This window comes from Lepidochelys kempii, chromosome 4 (genome assembly GCF_965140285.1).
Source record: "Lepidochelys kempii isolate rLepKem1 chromosome 4, rLepKem1.hap1, whole genome shotgun sequence".
In the NCBI taxonomy this organism is placed as follows: Eukaryota; Metazoa; Chordata; order Testudines; family Cheloniidae; genus Lepidochelys; species Lepidochelys kempii.
In genome coordinates this window covers 49234453-49256079 of record NC_136383.1, presented here as the reverse complement: position 1 = coordinate 49256079, position 21627 = coordinate 49234453, and the positions used below count along the sequence as shown (strand labels likewise).

At 41.1% G+C, this 21627-nt stretch overlaps 1 protein-coding gene across 5 annotated transcripts; it reads left to right on the top strand.

The window, feature by feature from the left end:
- The first annotated feature begins 8091 nt into the window (after positions 1 to 8091).
- On the top strand, positions 8092 to 18689 carry PCDH18 (protocadherin 18). Of its 5 annotated transcripts, none has more exons than XR_012158560.2 (5): positions 8092 to 10968; positions 11879 to 11967; positions 12075 to 12238; positions 15195 to 17450; positions 17546 to 17618. XR_012158560.2 is itself a non-coding variant. In XM_073341131.2 (4 exons), exons 1-4 carry the CDS (start codon positions 8464 to 8466, stop codon positions 18211 to 18213), a joined length of 3423 nt encoding a protein of 1140 aa, XP_073197232.2. In that variant the 5' UTR covers positions 8092 to 8463; the 3' UTR covers positions 18214 to 18689. The 5 variants fall into 5 exon arrangements, 3 of the variants coding, with proteins under 3 accessions (XP_073197232.2, XP_073197231.2, XP_073197233.2); XR_012158561.2 differs by having other exon boundaries at positions 15195 to 15309; positions 17546 to 17616; XM_073341131.2 differs by lacking the exon at positions 15195 to 17450 and having other exon boundaries at positions 11882 to 11967; positions 17546 to 18689.
- The last annotated feature ends 2938 nt before the right edge of the window (positions 18690 to 21627 follow it).

Sequence of the window (21627 nt, the reverse complement as noted above, 5' to 3'; positions counted from 1 at the left end):
CTAGGATACCAATAATACAACCCTAACCGAAACCTTTTGAATTTAGGGTAATAAAGTACTTGAAGGAAACATGAGGAACATGTTAATTTTTTAGGTGCTGGGATTTGTGTTTACATGTATGCAGTGCTGCCAGAATAGGGGGGGCATGGCCCTCCCACTTTTTGAAAGTGGATGGGCCTGTCCTGTCCACTCTTCCCCTTGGGGCCTTACCTCCTCCCAGCCAGGCCAGCGGCTGGAGCCCAGCTGGGGAGACCAGGCAGCTATGTGGTGCCACAACATGGACCCTCCACCTGCCCTGGGTCGGGGGGTTGAGAGAAGCCCCCAGACCATGTCCCTGCCCTGCGCAACCTCCACCCACCCCAGGCAGGAGGGTTTGAAGCTTCTCATAGCTGCTAGTGCACTGCGCATGGCTCTTACCTGGACCCGGGGGAGGTGGAAGGGGGGACAAAGCCCGGCCATGGTAAGAGCTGTGCTGGCAGCTGTGGGGAGCCACACCATACACCCTCCACCTGCCCTGGGCTGGGGAGGGGGGGTCTGCAGGGTGGGACATGACTGGTGGCTCTGCTCAAACCCCTCACACCAGGCAGGTGGAGGGTCCCTGGCTCCCATCCCGCTCCAGCTTCCGGCTTGGCTGGGAGTGGGGCCTTGGGTGGAAGAGGAGGGGCGGGGAGGCCTGGCTCCTGCCCCCTTCCCCCCCCACTTTTGGGTGGGCTCTGCTGTCTTGCATGTATGAGACCAGATGTGGGAAACTTGAATGCTGGTATGCTACCACGATGCCATCGCACACATGGAGCAGAGATATTATTAGTGCGTCAAACAAATTTTTTTAGATAGAACCATGACGACTTCTATGACCTCTATAGTCACATTTTAGACAGAAATGTTAAGATGTTATGCTGGGGAGAAACCCAATCCTCAGGATTTTTTGAGGTTGATGGGGGAGGAAAATGAAAAAGGGAAATAAAGAGAGGTAGTCACATGATTTTCCTAATGGGGTCTTGATTCTTTAAGCATTACGGAATAGAAATTTGAAACCATTCTTCATATAAATGCCTTTATAAATAAGCCAAGCATATATTATTAAAATAATTTGCTTCTAAACATGGAAACTGATTGTGCTAAAAGGCATTCCCTGTTCTTAAAAGTAATTGTGGATGAAAAGAGTTAGGAGATGATATTCTAGTCTGTACAAGGAAATAAGCAAATAAAATTACAATTGGTTTTAGAGTAATCAAACAGTGCAACTCCCATTATGTTCTATGCTAGCTGAACTATTCCTGCAGACAATGCAGAGGTGCCCAAAGATATAGGCATTTGTTTTTAATAAAGGCTTGGTAAACTAAAGTCCAATGTATTTTCCTCTCTTGCAGTTTGGTAAAACTTTGAGAGATATTGCCCAAGAAGGCATTTTCCTGCCCATTTTCTTGCCCCAAAATATCTAGGTACAGTATTTATCACATGTGAAATATGTAAAGGTTTAACTTGTTCTTTAATGCAGCCTTGCAAAATGGTGATTAAAATTTACTCATGCAGTAGAAAAATCTGCTTGTTCACCCTTTAATGTGATGATTGATGATAATGAAAAAAATAATATTTTAAGTCACCTGTCAACAAAATTTCTCACTTATAGGCAGGTGGATAGTAGGATTTTGCAAGTGTGATATAATTTAATAAAAAACTAGATTTTTTTAAGTGACACTAGAGAAAGTGAAATGTGTGGATTGATGGCAGGGGAGGTAAAAGACACAGAAAAGTTACTCAGACTACTACCCTGTGATATACCTCAATTCTGAACATGAATTACTATTTCTAACTATCAAAAACAAGTTCAGTCTCAGTGTCATAGAATCATAGGACTGGAAGGGACCTTGAGAGGTCATCTAGTCCAGTCCCCTGCACTCATGGCAGGACTAAGTATTATCTAGACCACCCCTGACAGGTGTTTGTCTAACCTGCTTTTAAAAATCTCCAGTGATGGAGATTCCACAACCTCTCTTGGCAATTTATACCAGTCTTCCCTTCTCCAGACTAAGCAAACACATTTTTTTCAGTCTTTCCTCAGAGGTCATGTTTTCTAGACCTTTAATCATTTTTGTTGCTCTTCTCTGGACTTTCTCCAATTTGTTCACATCTGTCCTGAAATGTGGCACCCAGAACTCCACAAGCTGAGGCCAAATCAGCATGGAATAGAGTGGAAGAATTACTGCTTGGGTCTTGCTTACAAAAGTCCTACAGATACATCCCAGAATGATGACTGCTTTTTTTCAACAGCGTTACATTGTTGATTCAGTTAGCTTCTGATCCAGTATGACCCCCAGATCCCTTTTCGCACTACTCCTTCTTAGGCAGTCAGTTCCCATTTTGTATGCGTGCAACTGTTTGGAGTACTTTGCGTTTGTCCTTATTGAATTTCATTGTATTCACTTCAGATTATTTCTCCAGTTTGTCCAGATCATTTTGAATTTAAATCCTATCCTCCAAAGCACTTGCAACCTCTCCCAGCTTGGTACCATCCACAAACTTATAAGTGTACTCTCTATGCCATTAGCTAAATCATTGATGAAGGTATTGAGCAGAACCTGACACAGAATTGATCCCTGTGGGACGCCACTAAATATGCCCTTCCAGCATGACTGAACCACTAATAACTACTCACCTTATAGTAGCACCATCTAGGTTGTATTTTCCTAGTTTGTTTCTGAAAAGGTTATGTGAGACAGTATCAAAAGCCTTAATGAAGTCAAGGTATACCACATCTACCACTTCCCTGAAGTTTTGTCGTCCTGTCAAAGAAAGCTGTTAGGTTGGTTTGACATGATTTGTTCTTGACAAATTTAATCTTTTTACTCTTTCATCTTTCTGACATTAAATCTGCCACTTACGATATTAACTATGATTTTTTTTTAATGTGGACGTTTGAACCAGTACTCTGAAAAGCTCTGTATCTCTTCATTTATGCCTCTGCCAATCTGAGACTTGGTCTTGACTAAAATAAAATATTTACTATGGGCCAGTTTATGAGAACTATAGGTAGCGAGGCCCATCATGCAGATCAATTATGGCTTGCATGGCAGTGAGCTCCAGTTGGGTCTGCGGCACCTTTTGTCTCTTCTGAGATCCCAAAGAAGTGCAGTCAAAATTAGTGGGAAGTAAGGTTTACTAGTGAGTAGGGTATGTGTCAGTTACGGTTGGGTCACATTTTCAATCTTTTGGTTGCAGGTTAGAAATATATTTTTGTTGTTTTAAAAGGAAGCCTGGATTCTTATGTACTCATATGACTCAGGAGCTGGGCCTTTAGAAATGGGCCAACAGTGCCTATGCCTTATTCCAGACCCATTCTCACTGGTGACAGCATGTTGCACTCATTTCCCACAGGTGGTAAATGACTACATGAGAATTAATCACAACAGATCTTGCACATGTTGCTTGTAAAGGAATAGTGGGGGCTGCTATAGATCCTTCTGCTCCATGCTATTTAGCTCCCCAAGGAGGAGAGAGCCAGCATAATTACTCTTGGCTACCACATCAAGCTGTAAGGAACATGTCAGGAACATGTCCAAAACCCACTGTACTCCAGAGACTTCTGTCTGCCAGACAAAGCTGAGCATAATATAGACCAGTCCTAAGGCTACTGTATATTGCACTGGGAGTCAAATCAGCCTCTGGGTAGTGCCAGGATTCAAGTGGCATCATGCCACCTTCTCCTTGCACAGCTGAAGCTCTGCATTGTGCTAGCATTTTTAAAAAAAACCCACAAGGTAGTTATGTGTGTATATACATATGTTATAGTACAAATTCTGCTCTTATTCCTGTAAATCCATTGAAATAATAAGCGTTAGTCTCAGGTGAAAAGGAAATTTGATACAATTTCTGTGATACAACTGTGGGAGTGGTGTTGAGGCTGTAGGCACATTGGAAATGATCGCACACCATAAAGCATCAAGTGTCACCAGAGTCTGCAGACAGCCTGATACATGTGTCAGCACACACCTCTCAGTGCTGTTGTATCTCTTTGGGGTGTTAACTCCAAGAACCACTGCTCTGGGCAGCTCCACCAAGATTGCTACAGATAAGGCCTGTACATGGCACAGGAGACACATACAGTAAGTTCATCCCATTCACCTAAGCAGCTTCTGGGATAAGACTTGGGAGGCCTTCTTATTGCCATCCTTGACCTTCTGGAGGGATGAGTGGCTTTCTGCTGCTGCCACCAAAGGGAGAGGAGGCCGCTGCCCTTGGGCTTGAGTGGGTGCTACAGGGCCCCATGTTAGTGACTCTGCTTCTCTGGGAGGCGATGCTGGGGCCTTCCCTGACACTGCCACACCAACTAGTGGCAGAGAGGAAGTGGAGCCATTGGAGGCCTCATATTAGTAATGCCATATGTCATATCTTAAGCATATTTTTATGAAGAATATGGAGTGTCACGCCACACAGGTCACATTAAATAAAAAGTAGTTTATGATTGGAAAACCATGAAGCCTGCTATGCCCCGCCTTGCACCATGTGTCATCATTTGCACCAGAGCAAAGTGAGTGAATGGCTGTATATCATTACCAAATCAGAATGATGGCCTTGCTTACAGAGGTAGTAGCACCTTACAGCCCACACAGGTGCAAATGCAAGGCAGAAGGCAATGTGAAAACACTCCTACTGTTTTTACTTTGGGAAACGTTGTTCATAAAAGAAGGAAAGAAAGAAACTCTGCCCTCGTTATGATGGAAATATCCTTTCCAACTGTACTCTTGATTGGCAAGACTGTCTTTTGCATATGTTACAAAGGTGGTAAATCACATTTTATCTTGCTACATCTTGTGTGCTGGAGCATGGTATGACATGATGCAACATATGGCAATAAATCAGAGTATACTAATTTCATTGCTTTTATGTTGTTAAGGAGATGACACTTGTTTTTATTTATTTTTTAAAACCACCTTGTCCCTGGTAAATGATTGTTCCTCCAACATAAGTCTTTACTCCAATACACTTACTGTTTAGGTTTTAGGTGCCATAATGCAAGTAAGTCACTGAGTTTTAGAAGATCAGATCCTGCTTTATTGAATACTCAACAAAACTCCTTTGAGAAATGAAACAGACTTTAAAATGTATAGTCCAGAAAAATAAATCCATATTTGGCTAAGAGCAAAGTTATGTAAACTGATGGATAACTGTAGTGTCTGAAGTGGCGCCTGGAAGTTTAGGTGAGTGGAAGTACTGTCTGGAATCAGTTTGTTTTCTCCCTCCAGGTATGACACTTAAGTATTTAAAATGTAAGTTCTAAGAAGAACTTTGTGGTGAATAGACATCTATTAGAGTAGAAGTAAGCAAGATTACTCTCCAGGAGGTTAGCAGCACTCCACTCACGTGCCTAACAACATTCACAATACCACATGCCATAAGAAGTTTCTGCTGGCTGCACGTGGAACTCTCTCCTTTCTTTGTAAGCAAAGTCTGCCATGTCAAAGGTGGACTGGAGTTTAAGAGACACTCAAACAGAACTCTTTCACTGGATACGTGAGGAATTAGTCTGGAGGAAACTCAAATTCTTCATCAGCATTTTACAGTCCAGAGAGCCTAAAATAAGTATCAAGTTTAGAATGATTAACAGATTGTTGCATTTAAAAAACAAAACATATTTCTGTCATCAGTCATAGGTTCCAGTGAGTTCCTTTTAAAAAGTAACTTTTGCCAGCTTATTCATCATTTTAGTTCAGAATACAAGTTGAGGAACAATATGCTATCTCAGTGTTTATCTTTATTATAAGCACATATCATTGGTTGCAAGACAATATAGACATACTTGATGATTTTAATAATAACTTGATCGATGATTCCAACTAGTTTAAAAGAAAGAAGCATTATAAGAGCTGTATGTAGATATGTTGCTATCTAATAGTAGACAGATTAATATCTCTGAAATAGATTGTGATGATGACTATAGAATGTCTGCATGCAAAGAGATATAAGAGAAGAATAACAAATCTTGCAACACAAAATAGCATTTCTAAATTCATTAAACAGTTACTCATGTGAACACCTTCCTTGTGGATATGCATTAATTTACACCATGTTTTAAATATTTCAGTATGTAGCACTGAAATTATTTTTCATTATGAATTATTCATGACCTGCACTCTTCTTGTTTAAAATGACTTTTTAAAAACAATAAAATACTTTTAATTAACATTAGGAAGAAAATTTAAAATGAACCCATTTCTCCATTTACTGTCAAAAAAGAAATTGCACTTTCAGTTTTGGAAAAAATGTTTTAGGAAGGCTTATCAGGGCTGCAAGAAAAGCGGCCCATGAACTAATGGAATTAGCTTATCTTTGAATTCTCTCCACCCCAACTTAGAATGGCTACTAATTCCTTTCTTTGCTCTTTTGGTGTTTGCAAAGGGGTTCCCGAAAGCCTGAATTGATATAATTATTGGCTTGGATTGTTAGAGATTTAGGCCAGATGGCAATGGGTTTCTAAAGTCCCAGTTGCTTGTGTTAGCTTTTCTAGTTTGCCTATAGGGTTTGGGGATCAGCAATTTGAAAAGCCTGCAAACTTGTAAAACAGTATTATTCATGGGGGCAGAATGTTCATCGGCGTGACCCAGTACTAAATACATTCATTATACGCATTTCTATTCTGCACAATTTGCCACACGGTGCTGGTTTCTGAAAAAAAGAGACAATGGCTTATAAAATGTTTTTGAATGCTTAAAAAGAAGGAGAGTTCACGGTGAGCCGCTTCTGCTTTCTTTTTCCACAAGAACCTTCTTAGTGACTTTGGCTGAGCTGTGCTGAGAATAAGTAAGGTGGAAAAATCAGCTGTTTACTTTTTACATTTCTGGGTATGGGAGGAGTGGAAGGAGAAGAAAAAAATGAAAAGAAGTGATAGTAAGATTATGTGAATGAGCAAACAAGCAAATGGATAAAGTCAGCATAGAAATAATGTAAAGAAGAATGAAAGAGCAGCCAGAATGTGGTTACAATGATAAACTTAAAAGGAAGTGCAGAGAAGGGGAACAGAAAGCCCATCATAAATAATCATATTTGAAATGAGAACATATCAGTGTCTGTGGCCTGGATACAGCACAAGGCTCACATAATGATCACTAGCATTTCTGATGTACACAAAACACATTAGCGACTCAGGCATTTGACTCTTGCGTGTAAATATGTTGTGGGGTTTTTTTGTGTAGAGTATATGGAAATAGTTTTCACAAAAAGAAAAAGTATGATTAAATTGCCACTTACAGGATATCTACTCCATCTATCCTTCAGGTTTCTGGGTTTTTTTTTTAAACAGATGGCATGTATAAGGTGTGCCTTAGCAGAATTGTCATGCTTCACCATGAACTGCTTTTTTAACTAAGATGAAAAGGATTTCCTGAAGAACCACAGGAACAACAAAATAATAAAGCACACATAAAAAGAATCCTACTCAGGAAAAGACAAATGCACATAGTACAAAACACTGCTGCAGTATCCTTCAGTAAGAAGCTAGTTAAAGAGCAAGGGTTTGCAAAGATTTTCTTTTAAGAAGACTATGAAGAGAACTAAAAGAGAGACATAGAAGCTTGTGCTCCATTTAGCAACACAGACATTAAAGAAAAGCAGGTTACCCAGAAATAAGCAGAAGTGTCGATATATTAATAAAGGAGCAAGAGGAAGGTCTTGAGACATAATTAGAGATATGATACCTTAAAGTCCTTTACTAAGCAAATGCACTCAAAAAGATTTTGTTTTGTTGGAAAAAAGAGGATTCCAAAGTGTATAAATCAGGAGAGTGATTACACCTTTTGTGGAGGCAAGAAGACTAATTAAAATTACAAAAACAATTTGAAGTGTCATATAAATAAAGAGGACAAGAAGTTGATTTAAAGTTTTTCTTTAGTAATTTGTCTCCTCTTTGTCGTGGCACACTCACAGAAAGTGAATGCTGGAGGAGGACCCTCCCCGCAGCCTTTTGTGTGTGTGTGTGTGACTTCACTGTCCTTTGATTTGGAAGCAAGCTGATTGGCTGGAAGCAATTCAACACATGCCGGGCAAAAGCTTTGTGTGAGTTGAACTGAAGTTGCACAGATTTTAGACTGGAGTCAGCAATCAAGGGTGTTTAGTCTGCAGCTGAACAGTGAGAGGGATAGGATCGCTCAGAAAAGATACACTGCAGATTCAGCTAGCACTCTGCAACAAATGGATACTAACTGCAGAAGGAGAAAACACTGATGTGACAAATTTCGTCCTTGAAGAGGAGCAGGAAAACAAATGACACAGATTGGATTGCATACAGATTGTATCTGGAAGTCCTGACACGGTGTGTATACAAAAAAAAAAAGTTTTCTGAGCTATACTAGGATATTAATACTTTGCTATATTATAAAAGACATTTTCAAGTTTTAAAGGACCAGATGTGTACTGGGTTTAAGGTACCAAAGGAAGTTGAAAGAATTGCTTTTTAACTTGCTTGGAGAAATGAATTGCAAAATCTTACAAATGCACCAAATCAGCAGTAAAATGCACTTTATGTTCCTTTTTGTACTGATGATAATATCTTTCAGTAAAGATGTGCTAGGCAAGAATTTGAAATACAGGATTTATGAGGAGCAGAGAGTTGGATCAGTAATTGCAAGACTATCAGAGGATGTAGCTGATGTTTTATTTAAAATTCCTAACCCTTCTTCAGTTCGTTTTCGAGCCATGCAAAGGGGGAATTCTCCTTTACTTGTAGTCCGAGAGGATAATGGAGAAATCAGCATAGGAGCTAAAATTGACCGGGAACAACTCTGCCAGAAAAACTTAAACTGCTCTATAGAGTTTGATGTGATCACTCTCCCTACTGAACATCTGCAGCTTTTCCATGTTGAAGTTGAAGTGCTTGATATTAATGACAACTCTCCCCAGTTTTCCAGAGCTCTCATCCCTATTGAAATTTCAGAGAGTGCAGCTGTAGGAACCCGGATCCCTTTGGACAGTGCTTTTGATCCAGATGTTGGGGAAAATTCTCTGCACACTTATTCACTGTCTGCAAATGATTTTTTTAATATTGAAGTGCGAACAAGGACTGATGGTGCCAAGTATGCAGAACTCATTGTGGTTAGAGAATTGGATCGGGAGTTGAAGTCAAGCTACGAACTCCAACTCACTGCTTCAGATAAGGGGGTGCCTCAGCGATCTGGATCATCTATCCTAAAAATAAGTATTTCTGATTCTAATGATAACAGTCCTGTTTTTGAGCAACAATCATATATAATTCAGCTCTTAGAAAATTCACCAGTGGGTACTTTGCTCATAGACCTCAATGCTACTGATCCAGATGAGGGCGCTAATGGTAAAGTCATGTATTCTTTCAGTAGTCATGTGTCTTCCAAAATTATAGAGACTTTTAAAATAGACTCAGAGAAAGGCCATCTGACCCTTCTGTCACAAGTGGACTATGAAATCACCAAATCCTACGAAATTGATGCTCAGGCTCAAGATTTGGGTCCAAATTCTATCCCAGCTCATTGCAAAATTATCATTAAAATTGTGGATGTCAATGACAACAAACCTGAAATTAATTTAAACCTGATGTCCCCTGGGAATGAGGAAATAGCTCACATTTCTGAAGGGTCACCCATGGACACTTTTGTTGCCATAGTCAGGGTACAGGACAAGGACTCTGGCGTGAATGGAGAGATAGTTTGCAAGCTTCATGGGCATGGCCACTTTAAACTTCAAAAGACTTATGAAAATAACTATTTAATTTTGACTAATGCTACTCTAGATAGAGAAAAGAGATCTGAATACAGTTTGACTGTTATAGCTGAAGACAAGGGGACACCAAGTCTCTCCACAGTGAAACATTTTACTGTCCAAATCAATGATGAAAATGACAACCCACCCCGCTTCCAGACAAACAGATATGAAGTTGTTATCTTAGAAAATAACTCTCCAGGTGCATACATCACATCTGTTACAGCCACAGATCCAGATCTAGGGGACAATGGACAGGTCACCTACACTATTTTGGAAAGTTATATTTTGGGAAGTTCCATAACCACCTATGTGACCATTGACCCATCCAATGGTGCAATCTATGCACTCAGAACTTTTGATCATGAAGAAGTAAATCAGATTACCTTTGTGGTTCAAGCTAGAGATGGAGGAAGTCAGCAACTTGTTAGTAATACCACAGTTGTGCTAACTATTATTGATGAAAATGATAATGCTCCTGTTATTGTGGGACCAGCACTACACAATAACACTGCAGAAATCTCAATCCCTAAAGATGCTGAGAGTGGTTTCCATGTGACTAGGATAAGGGCTATAGACAGAGATTCTGGTATGAACTCAGAACTAAGCTGTTCCATAATAGCTGACAATGAAGAAAACATATTTGTAATGGACCCAAGATCATGTGACATCTATATTAATGTTAGCATAGAATCTGTTTCATCTAAAGAATGGGAATTTTTTGTGATAGTTCAGGATAAAGGCAGCCCTCCACTTAGTACCAAAGCACTTCTGAAATGTACTGTTTTTGAATATGTTTATGCAATTCCAAGCACAGAAGCTACCTTTATTAGCCAGCCCTCTCTGGATGTTTCTATGATAACAATTATATCACTTGGATCAATATGTGCAGTGTTGTTGGTCATTATGGTTGTCTTTGCTACAAGATGCAATCGAGAGAAAAAGGACACAAGATCCTACAACTGTCGTGTGGCAGAATCAACTTACCAGCACCATCCAAAAAGACCATCAAGACAGATTCACAAAGGTGACATTACACTTGTGCCTACTGTTAATGGCACTTTACCCATCAGATCTCACCACAGATCTTCTCCTTCATCATCTCCAACCTTAGAAAGAGGACAAATGAGCAGTCGACAAAGCCACCATAGTCACCAATCACTTAACAGTCTAGTGACAATCTCATCAAATCATGTGCCAGAGAATTTCTCACTGGAACTCACCCAGGCTACTCCAGCTGTTGAGGTAAAGTCATATATTATTTTGCATGCGTGTTCACTCATTCACTCATCTACGAGTGTGTTTACATTCTGCAAGCTGTCTGTGACAGTATAAAAGTATTATAGATTTATTTTCAGGGATGCAGCACTGCAGTTCCACGCTGTCAACTGAATCTTAAAACAATCCTGCACATGAGAGACTATAGTAAACCTATTATAATTTCTTTAGATTCTTCTTTACTTTGAAACAACTTTGAGAAATATACACAAAATATACACATTACTTTATTATTGATGTACAGGTTTCTGTGCGTATGTGTGTGTGTTCAGACACACATAGTGTATAACACACAAATTATTTGTACAAATGACAGAACAAACTCCTTAAAACGAGGGTTTATAGTTGAAACACTGCTACAATTTTAACTGTAGCTGCTCTAGCAGATGGTGGTAGTGTGTGAATGTATGCATCCAGTATCTTCATAATTTGAAACTGCCTATTTTATTTTTTAAATATATACACTATATAAAGTTTTAAAGGAGACAGAACAAATTCTAAATGGAATTTTATTTCAGGATATGATCATGTCATGCCAAAAATTAGTTTTGATCTCTTCTTAAAAAAACCAACCAACCAAACCAAAAAAACCCCTCCTCTTTGCAGTCTATTGTTTTTAAATGATAATTAATTAATTAGTATGAGTTCTGAGATTAAGGAACAACATTGCATTTTCTGTCTGTAAAGTGCCTTCAGATGTTTTCCATGGCAAACACTATATACTCTAAATACCCAGTTGTACTACATTATATCTGCACATGAATGTGCTCTAATTAAATTTTAAAGAAGAAACCAAAAAGAAGTAAATAATTAAAGATTTTCTGAATAGACATTTGGGTTTTATTTCCAGGAATCAGTGTTTTCTTCTTTTCTTTAGCAGGTCTCTCAGCTTCTTTCAATGCTTCATCAGGGCCAATATCAGCCAAGACCAAGTTTTCGAGGCAACAAATATTCCAGAAGCTACAGGTGAGGATTTCAGTTAGATTATGATCAAAACATTTTTATCTGAGAATGACATACTGAACATGAGATAACAAAATATAATTCCATCACCATGTTTTTTCTGTTTACAGATATGCACTACAAGATATGGATAAATTTAGCTTGAAAGATAGTGGCCGTGGTGATAGTGAAGCAGGAGACAGTGATTATGATTTGGGTAGAGATTCTCCAATTGACAGACTTCTTGGGGAAGGATTCAGTGACCTTTTCCTTACAGATGGGAGAATTCCTGCAGGTAAGAACACAATGAAAGTTGAATAGTTTATTTACAGTGCTCCCTGACTGTCACATTGATGTAGTTAGCATTGTGAAAGCAGAAATTCTTTAGCTTTCAAGTTTTATATTTCCTCCTTCATCTGCTCTACAATATATAGTGCCCCAAAACCAGAACACAGGTGGTGCACTCAAGACTGGGACACTATTGAAAATCTGCCCAGAGCAGTGCGTAGGCAGTTTCTGTTATTATTTTCAGCCACATGAGCTGGCTCTAAATCCCCCCCAAAAAGCATCAACTGGTCCATGTCCCTAGATTTTTAATGACTGGGTGGATGTTTGTAGAGAACCAGGCTGTTGTGGTGTGTTAAAAATACACTGAACTATAATTTGGCAGATGCATTTTCCATAATAGGATCCAGACTTCCAGAGTTTAAAAATGCACTGGTTAGGTGATGGACTGTAGTTTTTAGGTAGGGAAGTGTAGAGCTGCACTGTATTTTCCACTAATAAATTAGTATGTATAAATATGACCTATGTGGCAGTATTTGTTCTGAATGTCAAAGCAGTTCATTACCTGCCATCCTGATTGCTGGAATAAGTTGATTGTTCCAACATAAGGAGAGAGGCATACCTTGGGGGGATGCAAAAGGGAGATAAACCTTTTGTAAATTCAAGCTCACTCATGAGTACAATAAAAGAGACCTGGAAATCACATTAGGCACAGAAGTGAGCTTTGTATTAGAATCCCAATATTTATACAACTACCTGTACTTTTTACTCCTAAATGTTTGGAAAATAAATGTTGGGCCCAGATTTAAATGCCTATACAAAATATACAGGAAATGTTTTCTCCTTGCATATGAAGGCCATTTCCTACAGGGCCAGATTATGCCCGTATGGCTTAGGCTCGTAATGGGGCTGGTGGGTAGCTCTACAATTTGCTGTGCATTAGGGTGCAAGTTAGAGTGCCCACTGAACTGCTCCTTGGGATGGTGCATAGCATGCTTCCTTCTGTAACCAGCTGGTGCCATTGGCAGAGCAGGATGGAGTAGAGCCAAAGCCTTGCAACCTCCTTCCCACCTTTGGGGTGGCTAATACCCTCAAGGGCACTAGAAGGGCCTGCAATTTTGTCTGGCCCTCGTGTGGAGAGTTTAAGATGAAAAGGCTCCTGGAGCCCTTCCTTTCCTGTGCACCTTGGCCCCAAACATGTAATTCTGTCTTTTCAAACCTTCAACACTTCTCTTGTGGATTTTGCTCTATTCTAGGGTCTCACACTACTCCTGAGTCCAATTTACTATCTAGAAGTCCCACCTAGCCCTTGGTAGCTGGGGATATGTTGGTCCAAGTGCCCCAGTATATCCTTGGGACTGTGGTCCTTCATATATATACTTCATATATATACTTCACTTGAGGACCACAGTCCCAAGGGTTTTTTTGTTGTTGTTGTTGTTGTTGTTTTCTTCTTGCCAATAAGTTGCTACTTAGGAGCCATTTATCCCTGTACCATCCAACTTTAGAAAAAAATCTTTTCTCCGTGGGTGGTAAAGTAGGGAAGAATTTACTATAATTCTCAGCAGCTGCTAAGGGAGACTTCACATGTAACACTCTTGCACTGGAATCCTTCCACAGTGGCAGCTAACGAATAATTGTCTACTTCCTGGCTGGATGATTGTGGGTTGCCAGGGAAAAAAAGGAATGTTTACATTCTTGGATAGCTGAAATTTTTATTATTCATTTAAAGAACTTTCTATTAGCCCTCCAAATATAAAACCAATGAGTGAAATTTTCAAAATTTGGCCCAACTGTGATCCCACTGAAGTGAATGTTAAAACTCTCTCATTGATTACAAGGGGAACAGAGTTAGGCTAACATGGAGTGCTTTAGAAAATCCCACTCTCAATATTTGTTTAAGTGCATAGCCCTAGCCACTCCATTAGTTATACATGAACCAGTTAAGATAACATATGAATTAATCTGCGTGTTCATGCCAAACTCACAAAAACTAGAATGGAAACTTTCTTCAGGTTTCCTAAGTTCAGTTACTTCCTTCCGTGCCCCTCTATTTTTAAGTGTCTGTGCATTTGCACCCGGACCAGAAGTCACAGGGTCAAAATACTGTAAGATAGTTTTTTTCAATATTTTCTGTCTAGATGGAACCAGGAAGGAATGGACCATCTCCCATACATAGGAATTTGTGGGAGAACCTCAAAAATTGTAAGATCAGAAGAACATTTTAAATTTCCATGAAAACATTTCTTTTTTCTCCTTTAAAATATATATAAAAAACCTTTACCTGTAGGTTTAAGGTTTTGAAAAAAAACATACATTCAGAGTTACTTCTGACATTTCAGTCTTAACCCATACCATTTTACATTTATATCTTTTCTATTGCTGACTTATGGACAAAGTGGGACATTGTTAACCCTCATCATTAATATCCTGATTGCTGGAATAAGTTGCTTGTTCCAACATAAGGAGAGAGGCATACCTGGGGCGATGGAAAAAATTCAAGCCCACTCGCAAATACAGTAGGGCTTTTGATCATTTGTTCAGAATATTGCTCTTATTTTATACTGCTAAATCTTGGTCTCACTAATGTGAATGGCAAAACCCCCACTGATTTAAATGTGACAAGCCTTTGGCCTTGAGTGAACTTGGCCAATGAACGGTGACACACTAATGGCCCTGCAGTTCTCTATTAACTCACAGAATTGCACTGGAATTGTACTGAACGGTCCAACTGAACCAGTGCAGCTATAATGCATTTCATTCACATCTACACTAGAACTAAAATAGTTTGATTTAACCATTGTGGGTGGAGATATCTTCAAGACTTGTCAAGAGCTGGTGCAATCACAATGGTACTGGCATTGCCTGTGAAACATTATAAGCACATTTAATGTGTGGAAACAAAGCACTTCATAGGCATTTCAAACTCCTAAACCAACACTTTAAACACCAATTTTTTTATGTAGATGAATCTTTTGAGGCTCACCCATCACTACCTCATTTGCAACACCCAGTGTAAAATCTGGCTTCCAGCCATCTATACTTCTGCTAAATTTCGTACTCCCTGATGTAAGAAAGGAAGTGAGTATAAATCTAGATGAATTTTAAATTGCATTCAAAAGGAAACAATGTGTTAGACTGTATAAAGCATGGTAGGGAAATAATACTGACAATATTAGAGTGCCACTATATCAATCAGTGGCGTATTCTCACCTGGAATATTGTGTTCAGTTCTGGTCACTCTATCTCAGAAATGATGTAGCAGATATTGAAGTGGTCCAGAGACAGGTGAGGAAAATGATTAGAGGCATGAGGAAATTTATGTGGAGACACTGCAAAGTTTAGGACTATTTAGTTTAGTTTTGAGAAAAGACAAATAAAAAAGGATATGATATAGATATATAAAATAAAAAGATAGAAAGAATATAAACCCCAATTCTTCAAGACACAGTCTAACCATTAATTGATGGAATTAAGAAGCAGCTTGCCCTATGGGCAAGTTATCACATAATCAAAAGTTGTTCTATAATTGTTTATATCTGTGCTTCTTGAACTTTACTGTGCAGTATCTGGTACTGGCCTCTATCAGAGCCAGGATACTGGGCTAGATGGACCACTATCCTGATGGGTTATGACAATCCCAGTGTTCTTATTTGGAATTAAATACATTTACTGAGGTAATTGTGAGGGTGTTGAGCAGCTGCAACTCCCATTAGCTTCAACATCAGGTAGGAAACAGTTTCCTTTTCCAGCATTCAGATGTGGAAATTAGGCCTCTCTCCTGGCATCGTCTCTCTGCACATGGCCTCCACTCACTGTTTACTGTGTTTTAAAAGGGGCTGCACATGCTTCCATTCCTAGTCAACCCTACTAGAATTCTTCTGGGGGATGGATGGTCATTCCCCTCCAGTACCTCTTTGGGTAGGAATGTGAGTTCAGTCTTACATGGCTCGGGTGGGTTAGTAGCTGGCCAATCCTCCCTTTTCTTCCTCCACCCACAAACACTGGGCAAAAAGCAGGGGAACCACCCATTTCCTCCATTTAGCATTCATCATGGGCGGGGGGTGGGGAGGAGGGATAACTCAGTGGTTTGAGCATTGGCCTGCTAAACCCAGGGTTGTAAGTTCAATCCTTGAGGGGGCCATTTAGGGATCTAGGGCAAACATTGGGGACTGGTCCTGCTTTGTGCAGGGGGTTGGACTAGATGACCTCCTGAGGCCCCTTCCAACTCTGATATTCTGTGATTCTATGGGCCCAGATCCCTTAAGTCCTTGGTTGCTCCTCTTTGTAGTCTGTATAGTCACTCTATGTCAGTCAACAACTGGAGGTATTAAACCAGCCAGTCCCCCCAAAAGGCCAAATGCATCCCTAGAATAACTCCACTCAAGTTAATGGAGATATACTGGGCATAAATGTGGCCTAAAATGTCATGAGGTTGGATTAAAATCTGCTTCACCCATTTGGTAATTCATTGTGTTACTAGCAGACCCTTAAGAGGAGACAAGAGTTGGAGAAGATGGAGATAACTCCATATCTTCTCTGTTCTCTCTCCTTTCTCTTCTCCCTCATTTTCTTGTCCTTATTGTTTTCCTCCCATGTCCTTCTATCCTGTTCCCTTGCTCTCTTCACTGAATTGCAACTAGGAGATGAAAGAGGGAAACTTCTTAATTTTCATTCATGAAAGGCATTCACCAGACATTATATACAGTGTAGTTGAAGCTATGTTGGTCCCAGGATCTTAGAGACACAAGATGGGCGAGGTAATATCTTTTATTGGACCAACTTCTTCAGGTCTGGGAAAGGTACTCTAAGTGTTTAGCTGTGACACTCAGAGTATCTTTCCCAGACCTGAGAAGAGTTTTGTGTGGCTTGGAAGTGTGTCTCTCTCACCAACAGAAGTTGGTCCAGTAAAAGATATTCCCTCAGCACCCTGTCTCTTTATTTATCAGACAGTCTTGCATGAGAAGACAGTGCTCTAACCTCGAACTTTTAAGTCACCCAGGCCACTTATGTTCTTGGGATTCACTGAAGCAATGGTATAATATGTTCTTCAAACAAGTTTAAAAATTATATAGTTATCTTATATTTTATATATTTATCATCCTTACTTACAGACTAAAAATACATCTGAACTTCCCTATAATGGGAGACCGACAACACTGGATCTGACCACCTCTGATCTTTGGAGAAATTCAGATGCTGATCAGAGCTTTGGATCTCAGGTCCTTTAATATGCACTAGTGCTGATCCCTGTAATTGTGAGTAATCTGTATAATTGAATCTGAACATTAATCTCCGATTTTGGTTTTGATTACAGCAATGAGGCTATGCACAGAGGAATGCAGAGTTCTGGGACACTCTGACCAATGCTGGATGCCACCTCTGCCCTCTCCATCTTCTGATTACAGAAGTAATATGTTTATTCCTGGGGAGGAATTTCAGCCGCCACCGCCGCAGCAGCAGCAGCAGCAGGCATTTGAAGAAGATTCACAGCCTGTTGATTCCAATGAAAAGAAAAAGAGCTTTTCAACATTTGGTAAAGACTGTCAAAATGAGGAAGAGTCAGAGGACATCTGTACTTCATCTCTCCTCTCTGAAATGAGCAGTGTTTTTCAGCGCTTGTTGCCTCCTTCACTGGACACCTATACAGAATGCAATGAAATGAATCGCTCAAACTCACTAGAGCGCAGGAAGGGACATTTACCAGCCAAGACTGTAAGCTACCCACAAGGGGTCGCAGCATGGGCAGCCAGTACACATTTCCAAAACCCTGCAAACAACACTGGGGCCATGCTAGGGACTCACTTGAGTGCACAACCTTCCTCTAAATGGCTGCCGGCCATGGAAGAAATCCCAGAGAACTATGAAGAAGATGACTTTGACAATGTGCTTAACCACCTCAGTGATGGAAAACATGAACTAATGGATGCCAGTGAGCTGGTAGCAGAAATTAACAAACTGCTGCAAGATGTCCGGCAGAATTAGAGGGTTTTTTATATCATATTTTTCCATATTTATGGAAAACTGGAGGAAAAAAGAACCAGAATGAAAAGAACTGGCATTGCCAATTAGTTGCATTTATCATAAATGTGTCTGTGTATGTTGAATATTAAAATACTGTATTTTCATATGTACACAATGCAAGTGTGATTATCTTTATCTGTATTTTAAAAATACATTTGTACCTTATATTTATGTGTAATTTAACAAATAAATTTTATTTTTGTACTCCCATGGCAAGCATGTTTTCCTCAGTATATATAACTAGCACCATTTGACTTTCTTGCCAAGCAGGTGTGTAAACTAAATCAAAGACAGGGATGTTACTTTTCACGGTTTTGTAAAGAGTTTCAAATGTTACAGCACAGACCCAACCCCACTGAAACATTCTCCATACATTAGTTTCAGTAACTGATCCAACACCTTGTTGCAGTGTTTCATTGTTACAATAAAGAGTTGTCAACTCCCATGAAGCCTAAAATGTTCTTCTTATTTTCATGCCAGTTCACAGAGTCAGTCTCTTATAAGCCATTAATTAAATGATAGGGGTGAGGAGGGATGGTGGCATTCTCCAGAGGCACAACCACCACTGAGAACGAGTGTTGATCTTAGACAAACTCCTTTGGCCAACTCAACAGTGATACTGAGAAGCTCAGACAAGAGTTGCACCCAACCTCTCCCAGATGGGTCAGGCTGATTCAGGACCTCTCTGGTAGTGGGAATAAAAGGGTATACTTCAGGGACACTCTCCCCCCTTGCCAACAAAATAATCTTTCTAGCCATGACCACCAAGTCACGACTAGCTTTCTTATTTCCAGATACTGAGCAGTCAGTCACTCTGTGTTGAAGCCCAAAAGGGAATTCTATGGGCCACCATAACATATGCCTTATGATACAGTTTTTAATTCATGATCACATACTATTTATTCCACAGGACACCTGTCTCAGTGGACAGGATGAACGGTGCTTACTTAATAAACAGCTGTTCACTATTTTGTTTTCTCTTCATTGGTCAATTACTGACCCCATGCCTTATTTACTGTACACTTCAAACCCTGCTCTGAAAACAGAGTGATGGAGGTAAAAAATATACACTAATGCTGATTGAGACACATGGGACCTAATTTTTTCAAAGTACATAGCATTATATAGAACTGTCTATGTTCAAAGTACAGCTCCTATTGACCTTAGTTGCAGCTGTGAGTGCTCAGCACTTCTCCAAATCAGACCCCCAGAGTCTCAAGTCAGGCACCCAGAAAATGAGGATAACACAATTAGTGACCACCTGGGAAAAATTAAGAACATAAGAACGGCCATACTAGGTCAGACCAAAGGTCCATCTAGCCAATAGCCATCTAGGCAACTTTCAACAGTGACCAATTCCAAGTGCCCCAGAAGGAATGAACAGAACAGGTAATCATCAAGTGATCCATCTCCTGTCACCCATTCCCAGCTTCTGACAACAGTGCCAGCGAGTTGTATGGGCCTGTGGTTCCTGGGCTGCAGCAAATTCAGGGGACCCGTCTCCACCAATTTTCAGGGCCGAGTCTCTCCCCCGACCCCACGTGCATCCCACAAAGAGTCCTCCAGTCCCACCTGCCACCCCTGCGCACCCCTTCCCTGGGTAGCGGGCAGCCGCTCCCTCACAGGCCGCTGCCGACTACAAGGGAGCGGCTCTGGGACCCAGGCTGAGGCAGCTGCTGCACTTGCAGAGGGAGGAGGCACATGGTAGCCACCCCCCCCACCACCCAGTCAGGCAACTCCAAGAGGGTGTGGGGTTAGCCTGGCTGGACTTTCTGAACAGTAGCCTGGGGGGCTTGAGTGAGTGTCGTGCTGGGTGGGGAGCCCCCCGCCGGAGCTCACTGCTGCCAGCGGGGAGAGGGCTGGGCAAGTACTCTCTGGCCCCTTGCCCTAGCCCTGGGGCAGCCTGCCTGCTGCACCCCAAACTCCTAATCCCCGGGCCAGCCGCACACCCCAACCCCCTGTCCCAGCCCAGAGCCTGTACCCCAAAACCCCCTCCTCTACCCAAACTCCCTCCCAGAGCCCGCACCCAGCACCCAAACCCCAACCCCATGCCCTAGCCCAGAGCCTGCATCCAGCGCCCAAACTCCGTCCCAGAGCCTGCACCCCCCCACACCCAAACTCCCTCCCAGAGCCTTAGGCAGGTGTGGGGTGCAGGTGGGACGAGGACCCATTCTGGGCACCACCAAAAATTATACAAACCTGCCACCCCTGTCTGGCAAACAGAGGCTAGGGACACCAAGTTTGGTTTAAGTGACTTGCCCAGCATCACAGAGGAACTTTTCGGTAGCAGCAGGGACAGATTCCAGTTTTCCATTTACTTGCCTTAACTACGAGACCATTTGATTCTCTTTCTGCAACCCCCTGCAGTCACTACCCACCTTCTGACTTCTAAAACAAATGCAGCAGTTCTCCTACAGCCAGCAGCATGGGTCCTGTGGGGAAAAAAAAAGTGATCCGCTAATTAATTATGCCTATGACCAAAGGGGGCAAAGTAAGGTTGCACAGGCAACCTTAATTTGGCATTTCCTAATTTTTGAATGCTTTATTTTGCAACCTGAATAATGTGCTTTTAACACAGATTTTTATATGCAATTTTCTTCAGTTTTAAAAAAGAAAATTGAAAAATCAGAAATTCCATCATGTGGCACCATGGGCATACCACATGGGTCACCAGCACTAGAGGGGGATGGGAGTCATTACCAAGCACTTTTATAGATATTTGCTGATACCAGAGGAATGATGATAGTCAAAAATCATGGGATCCATTCTAGGCTCTGAAGGCATATGGATTCCAGTGTGCACAGACACTTCCGACCATTCCCCTCCCCCCCAGGTTTGTCTCCTTTTGATCCATTACCTATTCCCTCACTCCCAGCTTCCTTTCCTGGCTCCCAGGCCCAATCTCCTTGCCCAGCCAGTTCCAGTTCCCCAAGGTCCTAATTCCACGTTCCCCAATTCCATATACTCTGTATTGCCCACTGTGTTCCTGTTCCTTTGTGTTCTTGGCTGTATGTACCCCTAGGGCTGCCACGAAAGGCCACATGCCTTGTTAGTTCCCTGGCTCTGAGTTACCATGGAAAGAGGCATTGAGGAAAAGCTGAGGTAGTCTGATTAGTCACAGACCAAATTCCTCCTGCCTGCTTGGAAGAATAGCCCCTAGTGACAAGGGGCTGGCATTGCAGTGAATACCACATTAGGTAGCTTCTGGATGCCTGACACTGGCCTGTATTATTGGAAACACACAGGATATGCTTGTGACATGTGGGATGGTCCCAGCCACATTGGGACTGTTGCAAAGTATGGCAGAGATTCACAATGTGTCAGCCCCTGGTAATAGCAAGTTTCAGAGTAACAGCCATGTTAGTCTGTATTCGC

What these genes read in the sequence shown, in the direction of transcription:
- PCDH18 (XM_073341130.2), top strand. Translation starts at nt 8,464, where the DNA reads ATGAATTGCAAAATCTTACAAATGCACCAAATCAGCAGTAAAATGCAC. An exon ending in AAATATTCCAGAAGCTACAG is followed by an intron (nt 11,968 to 12,074) that starts GTGAGGATTTCA and finishes TTCTGTTTACAG; the next exon opens with ATATGCACTACAAGATATGG. An exon ending in AGATGGGAGAATTCCTGCAG is followed by an intron (nt 12,239 to 17,545) that starts GTAAGAACACAA and finishes TTTTGATTACAG; the next exon opens with CAATGAGGCTATGCACAGAG.